This window comes from Astyanax mexicanus, chromosome 7 (assembly GCF_023375975.1).
Source record: "Astyanax mexicanus isolate ESR-SI-001 chromosome 7, AstMex3_surface, whole genome shotgun sequence".
In the NCBI taxonomy this organism is placed as follows: domain Eukaryota; kingdom Metazoa; phylum Chordata; class Actinopteri; order Characiformes; family Acestrorhamphidae; genus Astyanax; species Astyanax mexicanus.
Window position 1 is genome coordinate 23,407,136 of NC_064414.1, and position 13,068 is coordinate 23,420,203.

The window sequence follows — 13,068 nt, forward strand, 5'->3', positions numbered from 1 at the left end:
CATGTTTTTGATTGCTGAGCAGATCCTGTATTATTTTAATCTCCCTCTTGGTGGTGGCTGTAATATAGCAGCTTTTTAAAGCTTACAAACAAATCACAGTGAGTGCTACACTGCAAGCGTTTAAGTTTGGAAGAAAACCACCACCAGTTGTGCCAGCTAGAAATCTTTAATTCAGTTTAGTTTAGTTTAGTAAAAAAATAAAATATTAATCTAACTAAATAAATGATTCACTTTATGCTTTTATTTGGCATAATGTAAGTTCAGCTGACTGTCCTTTAGGATCAACTAAAAATTGTGCCAATGACATGTTTTACATTCATTAAATTCATTAACCGGGTACAAAATATATATTTTCAGTTAATTTAAGCAACTAGGAAATGTATGACTATTACATATTTGTCTTCATATAAGCTTATGGTAATGCAAATGTGATCAGCTGGACCCAGCCAGCATAGAGTTATATTTAGCAACACAAAACACAGTAGCTTGCTCCTATAGCCTTCAACCCTGAGGCCAGGCAATTAACTATGGTCTTGTCACTTTGCGCTACACAACATCAGACAAACTCAACACTTTTTACGCAACAGGCCACCCAACTCTCTCACACTGGTCACTGAAATTTCCAACATGGCACCTCATAGAAAAGAACTCTATGAGGATCTTAAAACACAAATTGTTGCGCTACATGTAGATGGTCAAGGCTACAAGAAGATTGCCAACACCCTGAAATTGTTAAAAGTTCAGGGTCCATTATGAACAGACCTAGCGTTGGTCATCCAAAGAATCTGAGTGCATGTGCTCAGCGCCACATCCAAATGCTGTCACCCTAGAAGGGAGCCTCATCTAAAGTCTGTACAGAAGAAAGCCCGCAAAAAAGTTTGCTGAAGACATGTCAACAAAGGATATGGATTATGTGAAGCTCTGGTAAACTCCATGCCCAGGAGAGTTAAGGCAGGTGGCCACACAAAATATTTGCACTTCAAGAACTTTCACTAAAGGTTGTACTCACTTTTGTTGCCGGTGGTTTGGACATTAATGGCTTTATATTGAGTTATTTTGAGGGAACAATTAATTTACACTGTTATATAATCTGCACACAGACTACTTTTCATTGTTTCAAAGTGTCATTTTGTCAGTGTTGTCCCATAAAAATATATATTTAAGTATCTGCAGACATGTGAGGGGTGTTCTCACTTTTGTGATACACTGTATATAAAGCTTTCTGGGAAACTTTGAGAAAGAAGTAGAACATTAATTTTTCAAGCAACTGAAAAAAATAAGGGAAGGGGATAAATAAAAAAGGGAAGAGAGATGCCTGAGCAAAACAAGTGAAGTGTGATGATTATTGGCTAAGGAAGAAATGCTACGTTAGGTACAGAGGTTAGAGATTGGCTGGAATAATAATAGAATAATTTGAATACAAATCAGAGAAGGACAACAGACCAAACTGAGCTTATATTGAAGTCTGGTTCAGATGCAGTTTGGAATGGAGGACAATGTGTCTGAGGTTGGATGACAGCTTCTCTACATTTATGTAGTAATTACTGATATAAATAGACTTAATCTGTCACCAAGCATTCATAGCATATCTCTTTTAATAGCAAACCGCTTCTACTCCACATTGAAATACCCAACACACTCACACACACCTAGCAGGACTGGCTATTCATTATGTCATCATTTATTGCATTTGATTTTCTTCTTCTGCATCTTTTCTTTGATAAACATCCAAACCGTCTCTACAGTAGTCTTTCTGTTCAGCGACTTTAAATAAAAAAGACTTTCTAAATCTATGCATGTCAAACTTTTGACTTCATTAACCTTGAGATGGAGCTTTCAGTTACTGCTGTGAGACATCTGCACAAAATCATCACCATGCAAGATTCCTCCTGGAGGCCTCAAAACGTGCCGGAGGAAATGACATCCTGCCATCGCAGTCACTGATATTTATGGATTGGAAGCAGAGATGAGCAAAAATACATCAAATCATGGTGCTAACAGGACTGAGCGGATGATGTCCTAAATCAGGGCTCTTCTGACTGTGGCCTCTAAACGTTTTTCGTTGGGCCTGGTAGGTGACATTCATCTGTTTTGACAGGAACACGAGTAGATGGATGCCCACAGTGTTCTTGGCAGTGACATTTGTGGTTAAGACTCAGATTTCAACAGAGCTTTGTTAAAGACAGACGTGGTAAAGACAGCTGTGTTACATGATGACTTTTGGCTTTTAATAAATATTGTTTACAATATTTGAGTAAGTCAAGTTTTTTTCAAGAATTTTATATAAGCACATTGTGTGCAGGCAAAGGTGACATGAGTACAAATGTTACATACAACATACCCCACAATTTGAGTGAACTGCACAAAAACTGAGATGCTTATTTAACTAATCATAAAATCATGGCAGCACAATATACCAGAAATAAATAGCAACCTAAATGCATAAAATATGTGATTAGAGGCTGTGTCAGACATGGCTAACTTAGTTTTGACCTCAAAGTAAAGGTACTAATATCACAATGCTAAACATGAAGCATGTTTTTACATAATATATATTATTCAATACAATTCAATACATTTGTTAATAGTAATGCATTGCATTATATTTTTCTTCTTCTCGTCTTCTGTATTATTCTTATTTTTGCCAGATTTCTCATCCCACAGATTCAATATATCAACACTGCTCCAACACCAGATTGTCTGATTATGTTATGCATGCAGATGTTTTGAAATATTAAGAATGAATGGGGCGCAAAAGTGCACAGCTATCTAATGTACATCTCAGTGATCAATAGACACCATTATATATTTGCTAGCTCAGGTCAGGACCCTGAAAACAAATGAACTGTTGTTTCTACCTGCACTTGTTTATTTGTTGTTTTCCTCTCATCCTTCTTTACATACAGTAATTGCCATTCATTTTTTTGCCTCTACCAAATCCCAATCTTTCCATTGTCTAATAGACACCAAACTGTTTGCTATTTACAACTATATTATTCTCCTTCTTACTTTTTATTGTTTTCTTCTGCTTTATTCTTATTTTTCTGCCAGATGTTTACCAAATGTCTCTTGCAGAAAGTATAAAAATACTGTACTTATTTAACATACTTGATCTGGGCAGCCACTGCTGCAACATTCATGAAGCAGTAAAGATTAAGGGCATTAGTGAAGGGTGGAACAGTGGTGGTTTTTCAGATTGTTCAGTCAGCCTATCTACTGTACTTCTGATTGAGTGATACACACCATTTCAGATACATTATCTCAGAACAGGCACCGTTTGACCTGTACTCGTTTATTTGTTGATTTCTCTTCATCCCTCATTGCTCCCATTTATTGCCATTGATTTTCTCCCCTACTAAATCCCAATATTCCCACTGTCTGACAGACATCAAACTGAATGCTTTTATTCAGCACAGCTCCCTAAAAAACGAAATTAATACTTCCACGGTGAGTCTACGGCATAGCCTATGCATATCCAGCGAGAGTATGCTATGCAGTGGAGCGAATTTATAATTCTGCGTGCATTTATCAGCCTCTCTGCATCGCAGTTTAAACAGCAAAGGCGGGAACGTGTGGGCGGGAATGCAAGGCCCAGCGGACCAATCACAGCTGCGGCTGTGCAATGCATAGTTCCATTTCCAGGGAGGTGTGCGTCAGGCTACAGCACAGGGTATTGGGCGTTGCAAAGGCTATGGCATAAGTTTGACGCATAAGTATAATTCGGGCTTAAGTTCTAATGACCAAACTCATAAGAGGACCAATCATCCTCTTTTAGAATGAAGAGCTATAGCTAACATGACACCTAATCTCTAGCTAGAAGTTGTCTGAGTGTAGTACACATGCCCCTGTTATTGTAAAAGTCCATGTAGCTTAAAAACAGTCATATGCAAAGACAGCAATCAACTGTATTATTAAAACCACTGTCTGGTGATGTAAATACCTATGATCTTAAAGTTAAAGTGTCTGAAGCAGCTAAAATGTGCCACTATGATTCAGTTTGGCTCTGGTCTTGTCAGGTCAGGGAAGTACTGGTATGTGGTGGTCAGTCTCTACAAAAAGTAATCCAAGTAAGAACAACCAGTGAACCTGCAACAGGGTCACGAGTGCCCAGGGCTCCTGATGTGCTTGCCCATCTGTTCCGATCCCACAGAGGAGTTACTGTGGCATAAACTGCTACCAAAAAAACGTTTATGCTGGCTTTCTCTTGTGAATATCATGCCTCAGCACGTTTGAGCTGTGTTGGTTTAAGCTGTGTTGGTGGCATAACAGGGACCTACACAGTACAGAGTGAGTGTCAAAAATGTAAGGAAACACCCTAATAAAATGAAAAAAATTGTTTGGCAGATGTGTTCCAGTTTTAGACATGTGGAAACACGGCCTAATGTGTTCCCCTCCAGTCACAGCTTGTGTCTACAGTCGAATCACTGTCTGGCAAACTGTTTTCTGCATTCAGCATTTTTCTAATTTGAGTTGAGAGTGGAGTCAGTTAAAATCAGGGGGTTTAGATACCCTTTAAACGTTGAGTAATTTTTCTTTAAGTTTTATTATACATTTTTATTAATAAATAAGTTTTATTATACATTTATACACTTTTTTGTCCAAAATATTCATGTAATAAACTGGCAAATCTAGTTTTGGGACTTCTAGGACTGTTTTGGTTCATGTTATATCACACCAGATACAACATACATCAGGATCTAATTTGAATAATCTTTGAGTATTTACTATTATATACTAATACACTATTCGTCTTAGTAATTGCTGTTTTTTTCTCTTTTTTATGATGTGTTTTCGATTTTTCCTTTTTTCTTTGACACATTTTGGCATAACTGCTTTTTTTTCAGAGTAGGGTAATTAACACATAATAAACATTCATACAAAATAACACCCCTATTTAGCTGGATATTTGACATCATTTCCAGGTTGTTACTGAATACACTGGGTGCATTAAGAGAAGGTAGGTCAGTTTATTTCTTTGACTGAAGAGCCCCCTTGAGATGAAACCATATTATTGCACTACAGTCTAATAGTACTACTGTAGTGTGTGTGTTCCTTGACTGTTTGTTGACTTCCTGTCAATCATTTTGAAACACCTGACCTAAAAACCTCACATCACGACAGCAAAGGGACAGTAGATGCTTGCATATTTTCGCAGTTGGACAGACATATTTGTACAGCAGTAGGTCTTACAGGACAGTTCATAATGTCCTACCTGTGTGTGTGACATCAGATGTCAACAATGCAGAAAACTATTTGATTCTCTACTTATTTCTTTAACAAATCTGTATTGATTGTTGTACAGTTGCAGTAAATCCCTATGCAGTTCTGACCTACATCTTTCTGTTCCCTCGTGAGTCTGACTGTAGCAGAAAACAGAAATCAGTCCACAGTGGAGTCCCTGTGAGGCACCACTGTGGAGAGACAGTGGGGCTGTGATGAACTCCGATGTGCTCTTCACAGCTTGAGTGCAGCATCTTCAGGAAGACATGATGGTCCCTTGCAGCGAGACAAAGACTGGCCAAGAGAGCACGACCTCAACGCTACTATGAAACTGAGCATGTTGGAAATGTTTGTTTTTAACCCCTCATGCTGAAAACTTTGGGGTTGAACAAATTCCTTCAGATGTAAATAACAGATAAACAGAGTAGCAAAGGTAAATCTTCAAAAGTATCTGTGCTTTAGAATGTTCTCCAGTTTAAGTTTTTGGTTCTACCAGATGATGGCACTCTAGAACTGCAAAAAAAAAAAAAAATAGATGGGTCAACTTTTTAAACTGCAGTATAAGCGGTTTGCCACACATTCCTTGAAAGTGCCATTTCAGCTACCCCAGTTAATAATCAGGATGTGATATGTATAAGTTGTGAGGTCTTATCTTGCAAGGGAGAGGTTGAGCATTGGCCTACATGTTCATGGCAAGGTGGAGTAAATTATCGTATTATCAATATTTTTTAGGGAGGCCTGACATTGGGTGCCAGATGGATGGGACATTCCATTTTTGAAGTTGTTTGGGCCTTTAACATTACTCAATTGTATTGGGAGCACAGTAGGTGGTAATGATTGTGACCGGCAGCATCTGGCTAGAATTGTCCACGCAAACAGATTTCTTGAAGAAATCACATCTACGTTTAGTACAGGGGGTCCCACACACATATCCCACAGGTCAATTCTGTATTCTCTAGTTTCCATATGATGCATGGCTAATGATACTATTGGCAAGTCATTGTAAATGATTTATGTTACAGGTGGAATGCCTATAGACTAGAGCAGAAGCATATATGTCTTCCTTTTTAATAATGAATGGTGTGCTTTAGATGCTAATTTAAGCTGTGAACTAGTAGAAACCTTTGGTTTCATATAAGACCAATAGAATAGGGATGTGTGTGCAAGGCATGTAAATAAATAAAGACTCTTCATACTCACAAGTCTCATTTACAAACATGGTTTCTTATGGAACCAAAAGTGATATTTTTTGGAATCACTCAAAGAATAGTTTGAAGCAACAAAATATACTGATATACAGTATAAAGTATAAAGTCGCCATGCTCAATATCAAGCATAAGCCAATGGGGTATAAGGACCCCATGCACTGGACTGCATACCTCTGGAGAAATTAAGCACCATCAGTTATCTTTTAGTGAGGAACAAGGGAACAAGACAATGTTTTTTTTAATGCATGTTCTTTTAATTCAGATGGCATTATAAGAACATTGTATTTCTTTCAGATTACCTCTGAGATGAGTTTGGGTGGCATTTATGAGCCAGAACAAATCATCCAACATCAGTCCCTGATCCCACTAAGGATGTTGCTGTCAGAATGATAATAAATACTCAAAGTTTTAACATCTAGTGTAAAACCTTATTAAGCCCTATAGGGATGGGATTAGTTTTTCAGTGGGTGCTGGGGTAATTTTCTCTGTCACGTTCTGTTACGATCATGTCCTCTGAGAAAATTACTAGCTAAATTACCTACTGTTTTTCACTGAACTCCGTGGTCCTCCAGTAATTTTAGTCCCGTCCGGATGCATATCTCTGAGTTTCGTCTCCTTGCGTTTAATAAAATAGCTATTTGTCCACTTCCATGCACTTTGATTACACTTTGGGACTGCGTTTCCATGGGTGACCCACGTAAACACAACAGAGAGTGAAAATGGAGGAGCTACTGAGCGCGATGTCATGTGACCGAGAAACCCAAAAAAACTTACTGATCCTGCAGTCCAGATGCAAGAGTTTTATCACTGAGTAGAAGTGTGACATTTTTTTCACAGACAACCCCCTGAGAAACTAATCCCGTCCAGATAGGGCTTTAGAAGAGTAGTGACAAATACTATACATTCACTGATCCACCAAGATATTACAAAAAACAGTCAATGTTCGATGCTAAATGCGATGGTGTTCTAAAAGCTGGAAAACTAAAGAAAGATGAAAAATTATTGTCTTTGGTTTAAGGGTCAATTTATGATCCTTCCCACCCACCAAACAGCTTCTTCAGCCTGCTGCAATCAGAGAGGAGACTGTAGAGTTTCGGGGCTAGGACCAGCAGACTGAGAAACAGCTCCATCCACCAGGCTGTGACGATGCTCAACACTCTCCCTGCTTTACAAAAAACTGTATGCACTCCTTCTCTTTTACTAGTCTTAAGCTTTCACACCTCTATATTTGCACTTGTTTACATGGGTTCTGTTTATACTGTTTTTATTGTTACTGTCATTGTGTTTTTTGTTGTAACACAATAGGAAAGTAACACAATTTTAATTCTCTGTATGTCCTGTACATATGCAGTATTGACAATAAAACTACTTGACTTGACTTGATGATGGCAAGACAACTGAATCAGATAATGTGCAGAATATCAAGCAAGTATTGTGAGGAATTCCCTGCATGCAACAGTTAGTGCCTAACAGTCAGTATTTTAAGGAAGAAACCACCCGTGAACCTGCATAAGGGTCATCTTTGGCTAATTGATCCAATCCATGGATTCTTCATCTAACAGCATTCAGAACTTCAAGGATCAGCTGCTAATATCTTGGTCGCAGACACTACAGGGCACCTTCAGAGCTCCTGTGTTGTGGATAGGAGGCATGTGGTGTTAATGGCATGACTGACCAGTGCAGTTTCCACAGAGTAGCTTATAATAAAATACACATTGTCCAGTTGCCCATGCTCAATTACAAAATTAGCTGACCAGTTAACCTTCCCCAGAGAAATGACTGAAACCAATGAAGTCTACAGACAACATAAAGTAAATGCCTTTTTCCCACTTCAAAACAGTAAATTCCCTATAACATGTACATAACTTCACCATGCTGACAGGCTGTTTATCTGCACTATCCTGTGGATCCCAGTCAGTCAGACCCATCACTCATCAAAAGATTTGTAAAGCTCTCCAGCATGGTTTGGCTAAAGTGAACACAGTGACAGATCATTATGACGAATGTCAAAATCTATCAACTATTGAGGAGGACACATGAAATCACCATCTAACGAAAATCTTTGCTAAGCATTAGAGACACAGTAGAGTCACTGAAGCCAGTTATGGTCATTGTGACACTTGTTTTTCAGAATAATAATAATAATAATAATAATAATAATAATAATAATAATAATAATAATATGTTACTGAATCAAAATTGCCATCTTATTAAAGCAGCTTTAATTAGTTTTGATTGCGAGTGAACATGCTTAGAAAGATACAAATATAAAAGGAACACTTGGACATCCACAAACTGCAAGTTATTTTTTTACAAATATACTTGAAAAAGTTATGGGAAAGTTACTTTAAGGTTCCCTAAAGGTTTTAATTATAAAGATTACTGGAGTGTTACTGCAAGATTCTCCTAAGATGTCAAACCTTTTAATGCTACAGGAACCTTAGCTACATGAACGTTTGTTTTTTTCTGTAACAAAAAACTTTCCCAGGGAACCATAGGGCAACCAAAAATGATCCGTTTTTTTCAGGAATGTTTTGAAAAACAATAACTAATATTCCCAGAACATTTTGAGAATCAAAACTAATGTTTCCAAAACATTCGGAGATCAACGCTAATATTCCAAGAATGTTTTGGAAATCAAAAACTGCTGTTTCCAGAACAATTAGGTATATTTGAAATTAATGTTCCCAGAATATTTTTAGAATTAAAAACTTACGTTCAGAACATTTTTGAGAATCAAATGTTAACGTTTACAGAACATTTTGTGAACCGAAAACTATTGTTAGTTAGCTTGGTCGTTCTGTTCTTGTCGCTTTTTATGTGAACTTGCCTCGCGCTACTCCGTTTCCCGGGTTACGAACAAACACTTCGCTCGTGTACGGGCGCGTGACGGCGTCGCTTTGCGTGGCGCGCGGTCTTACCAGAGCGTCCACGAGCGGCTGGAGTGCTAGAGTTGAAAAACCGAAACCTCAAAGCCACGCGCGTTTGGCGCTGCGTGCGCGTGCCGTGTGCGTTTTTTTTATGAGCGCCAAAACTGGCGCGCGGCAGAGCCGCTTCACCTCTCCTCTCCGGGGAGTGTGTGTAGGGGTGTGAGTGTGTGGAGGGGTGTGAGTGTGTGTAGGGGTGTGAGTGTGTGTGTTGGAGGGGTGCTGGGATAGAGACCTGACCGGAATACTGATACCGGTTCTGACACAATCCACAAGCAGCACCTCCACCACCTCAGCTCCGCGTGCGCATCATCATCACCACCATCCTCCTCCTCCTCATCTTCATCCTCCTCCTCCTCAGCAGAGCAGCAGCTGCTGGGGAACCGGCAGGACCGCAGCAGCGCGTCTCGCGCCGCTTACCCACACATCTTCCGTCTCGCGCGCTCCGGCGGGCCGCATCGTCGCGCATGCGCGGCAGCGTGGCGGCTGAACCCGCGGAGGACTAAGTTTTCGCTCTGAGGTTCTCTCTCTCTCTCCCTTTCTCTTTCTCTCTTTGTGTGAGAGTGTGTGAGTGTCTCAGTGTGTGCGCGCGTGGCGGGAGCGATGCGGGCGAGCGGAGCCCGGTGGCTGGCGGAGGTCGCGTGCCTGCCGGTGTTGATGGCTGTGGCGCTCGGCCGCAGCCCGGTGGCGCACAGGTAAGGCGCGCGACGCGGCTCGCGGCTCACGCGTCTGTACGCTCACGTGTGCGGTATATGACATAACCTCTTTTTTGTATTTTTTTTTTCTTTCTATATTTCTATCTTTCTCTCTCTCTGTCACTTTCTCTCTCTCTCTCTCTCTCTCTCTCTCTCTCTCGCTCTCTCTCTTTCTTTCTCTCTATGTCTCTTACTCAGCGGGAACGAGCCCAGCAACATGTCGTACGTGAAAGTCACAGTGGACAAACTGCTCAAAGGCTACGACATCCGGCTCCGGCCAGACTTCGGAGGTAAATAATAGAGAGATATTTTGGATGAATGGAGAGATGGATGAATAGACTGATGGGTGGATGGATGAATGGATGGGTCACTGCACGTGTCTTAAAGCGGCGTGTCTGCCTCTGCCTTGTTTTCAGGTCCTCCGGTGGACGTGGGGATGAGCATCGACATCTCCAGCATCGACATGGTGTCTGAGGTGAACATGGTGAGTAGCATGGCTGTAGACTACAGAAGCCTACTAGAAGTTCAGCTCTGGATGTGTTTGGGTGTGGAGGATATAGGAGCTTCCCCAGTGCTGACTACCCTGCTTGCAGTTCATGGGATCTCATTAAAAGAGCACTTCACATGTGGCAATAACTTTGACACTTGTTCTTTGGTAACAGGTTTTTGTCCCTCTTAAAACCTTACATTTCATTATATTACATCAGAATGAGTTGGCGCGTCATTCATGATTCAGAATAGACCATCCAACATCAGAATCTGATCTTGCCAATGCTCTTGTGGCTGAATTCAAATCAAATCCTCATAATATTGTTTTAAAGTATATTGTAAAGTTCTTCTCAGAAGCGAGGCAGTCACTATGTAAACAGTTATGGTACTGTACAGTTGGTATGTTACATTTACAAACTGTCAGTCAGTCAGCTAAAGGCTAATTATTGTGATCTTATTAAAATAACTCTTCACAGATTACAATTATAATACATTATGATAAATCATTCAATTTGGAAATGCTGGATTTCTTTCATATTATCTCTGGAACAAGTTGGAGTGGAATTTTTGATCTAGAACTAATCACCCAACTTGTTTACTATCAGTGTCATATCTCGCTTATTCTCTGGTGACTGAATACAATACAAATCCTAACATCATTGGTTTAAACAACATTTACTGTAACTTGTTAAGTGTTCTCAGAAGAATAGACAGTCATCACAGTCAGTTATGGCAATTCTGATTAATTCTGATGTTCTTGGAAAGTTGTTAGATCCACCACTAGAACACTGATAGATCAGACTGGTGGATCTGCAGTGTTCACTCACTTAAACACAATGTTGAATTGTAGGTTTAGGATAGGTTTTGTGTTAATTCACTCACATACCTAATACAACTGGACAGGAAGTAGTCTCATGTCCCACTGAAGCCTGTGGAATCTGCATGTAAGTTCTCCTCCACTGAGAATGTGGATGTGATTTCTGCCAAAGTTGCTTGTATGCTTTCATGAACAATTCTAGCCAGATGCCATAGAATAGGCCCACAATAGAATAGGACTCTATAAATAAGAAAAAAGCAGATGAACATACACCTGTTGGCATCATGTCTAATATCAGTTGTGGGTTAAAGGGGTATAAAGTCCCCAGGATGTAAAGCAGTGTTATCTGAAATGTTGGTGCTCCTCACAGCAATGCTTAAATATCTGGTAGAAAGCCTTCCCTGTTATTTTAAAAGCAAAATAAGCAAGTTTCAGTGTTTTTAATTGCCATTATTTCAAAAGAAACAATAAGTTAGCAGCAGTCCCAATACTTTTGTAGTATTTAGTGTATGTACAACTTCAAATATAAAACTATGTTTTTGTATTTATTATATATATATAATGGATAGATACACTCAATACATGACTTTTGTGTTTCCTCAGTGTTGACTTTCTGTGTTTCCAAGATCATTCAGAAAATTATCATTTACATTTATGTCATTTAGCTGGCACATAAATGATGAATCATGTTACACTGTAAGATGAATTTAGTGTGAGAAACCTTGTCCAAAGACTCTTAATCATGTGGCATGGTGGGCTTTCCTGGCTATGAAACTAAAAGAGAAAGGCAGTGTTGTTACTGGGGTAGACGATATGGCCCTAAAATAATATCATGATACTTAAAGAGTACTTTTTTTTAAAACCATATTCTTGGTGACATGACAAAACACTGAAAAATATAAACATAATATATGTTAAAGTTGTATTGAGTATAGGGGTAACAGTTTCAAACATTCAGTAGAAGCTGACAAAATGTATAGTGTATAATTTTGATTTTTAATATTGATAATGTAACAACACTGATTGCAGTTCCTGCAGAGACTGCGAGTGTGATTGCAGTGCTGATTCGTGGATAATTGCTATGGTGTTGCTAAGTGGCATTTATAATATTGATAATGTAACAATAGTCAATGTACCAAAAAATAAAGTGCATACATAATATTATATTCAAGTATATAAACTCTGAACAAAAAAAAAAACATTAAATAATAAAACAAATACAAACTATATTGCTCTTAACAAAGAATATTGCTATTTTCAAAATCTATATTTTTTACTGTTTAAAAAAGTGCAATTGATTTATTGTGTACAATACGCTATGGCACATCCCTAGGTTTTACGACATTTATGCCCTTCACTTTACTAATAATAACATAAATGCCAGTAATAACAGATGCAGTAGGAAGTATTGGGGAAAAACCATATGTGGTAATGTGGACCTAGAATGTTAGAATGTTGGTTTGTTTTACTGTGTACTTACAGTATATGTGGTTGGGATGGATTCATGCCATTGGACACAAGCTAGTATCGTATCCCATGACTTTTGCCATGCTCTGTAAAAGAATGCTGCACTGATGTGTAAGTAATATGTATGGAGACTCTTGCACTGAATGTGGATGTCAGTTCTGCCTGCTTGACTCTTTGCACTAAAAATTCTAGCCAGATGCTTCAGGTCACCATCATTACTACACACTGCTCTGTCCACTGTGGGT

The 13,068-nt window shown here is 39.1% G+C and overlaps 1 protein-coding gene across 1 annotated transcript in view; it reads left to right on the forward strand.

Moving 5' to 3' along the window:
• Window positions 1-9,523: 9,523 nt before the first annotated feature.
• gabrb1 (gamma-aminobutyric acid type A receptor subunit beta1) overlaps window positions 9,524-13,068 on the forward strand; it is a 39,789-nt gene continuing 36,244 nt past the window's right edge. The window contains exons 1-3 of the mRNA XM_007235789.3: window positions 9,524-10,050; window positions 10,249-10,340; window positions 10,467-10,534. Coding sequence (XP_007235851.2) covers window positions 9,959-10,050; window positions 10,249-10,340; window positions 10,467-10,534 — 252 coding nt within the window. The 5' untranslated portion in view covers window positions 9,524-9,958. The remainder of the gene's footprint in view (window positions 10,051-10,248; window positions 10,341-10,466; window positions 10,535-13,068) is intronic.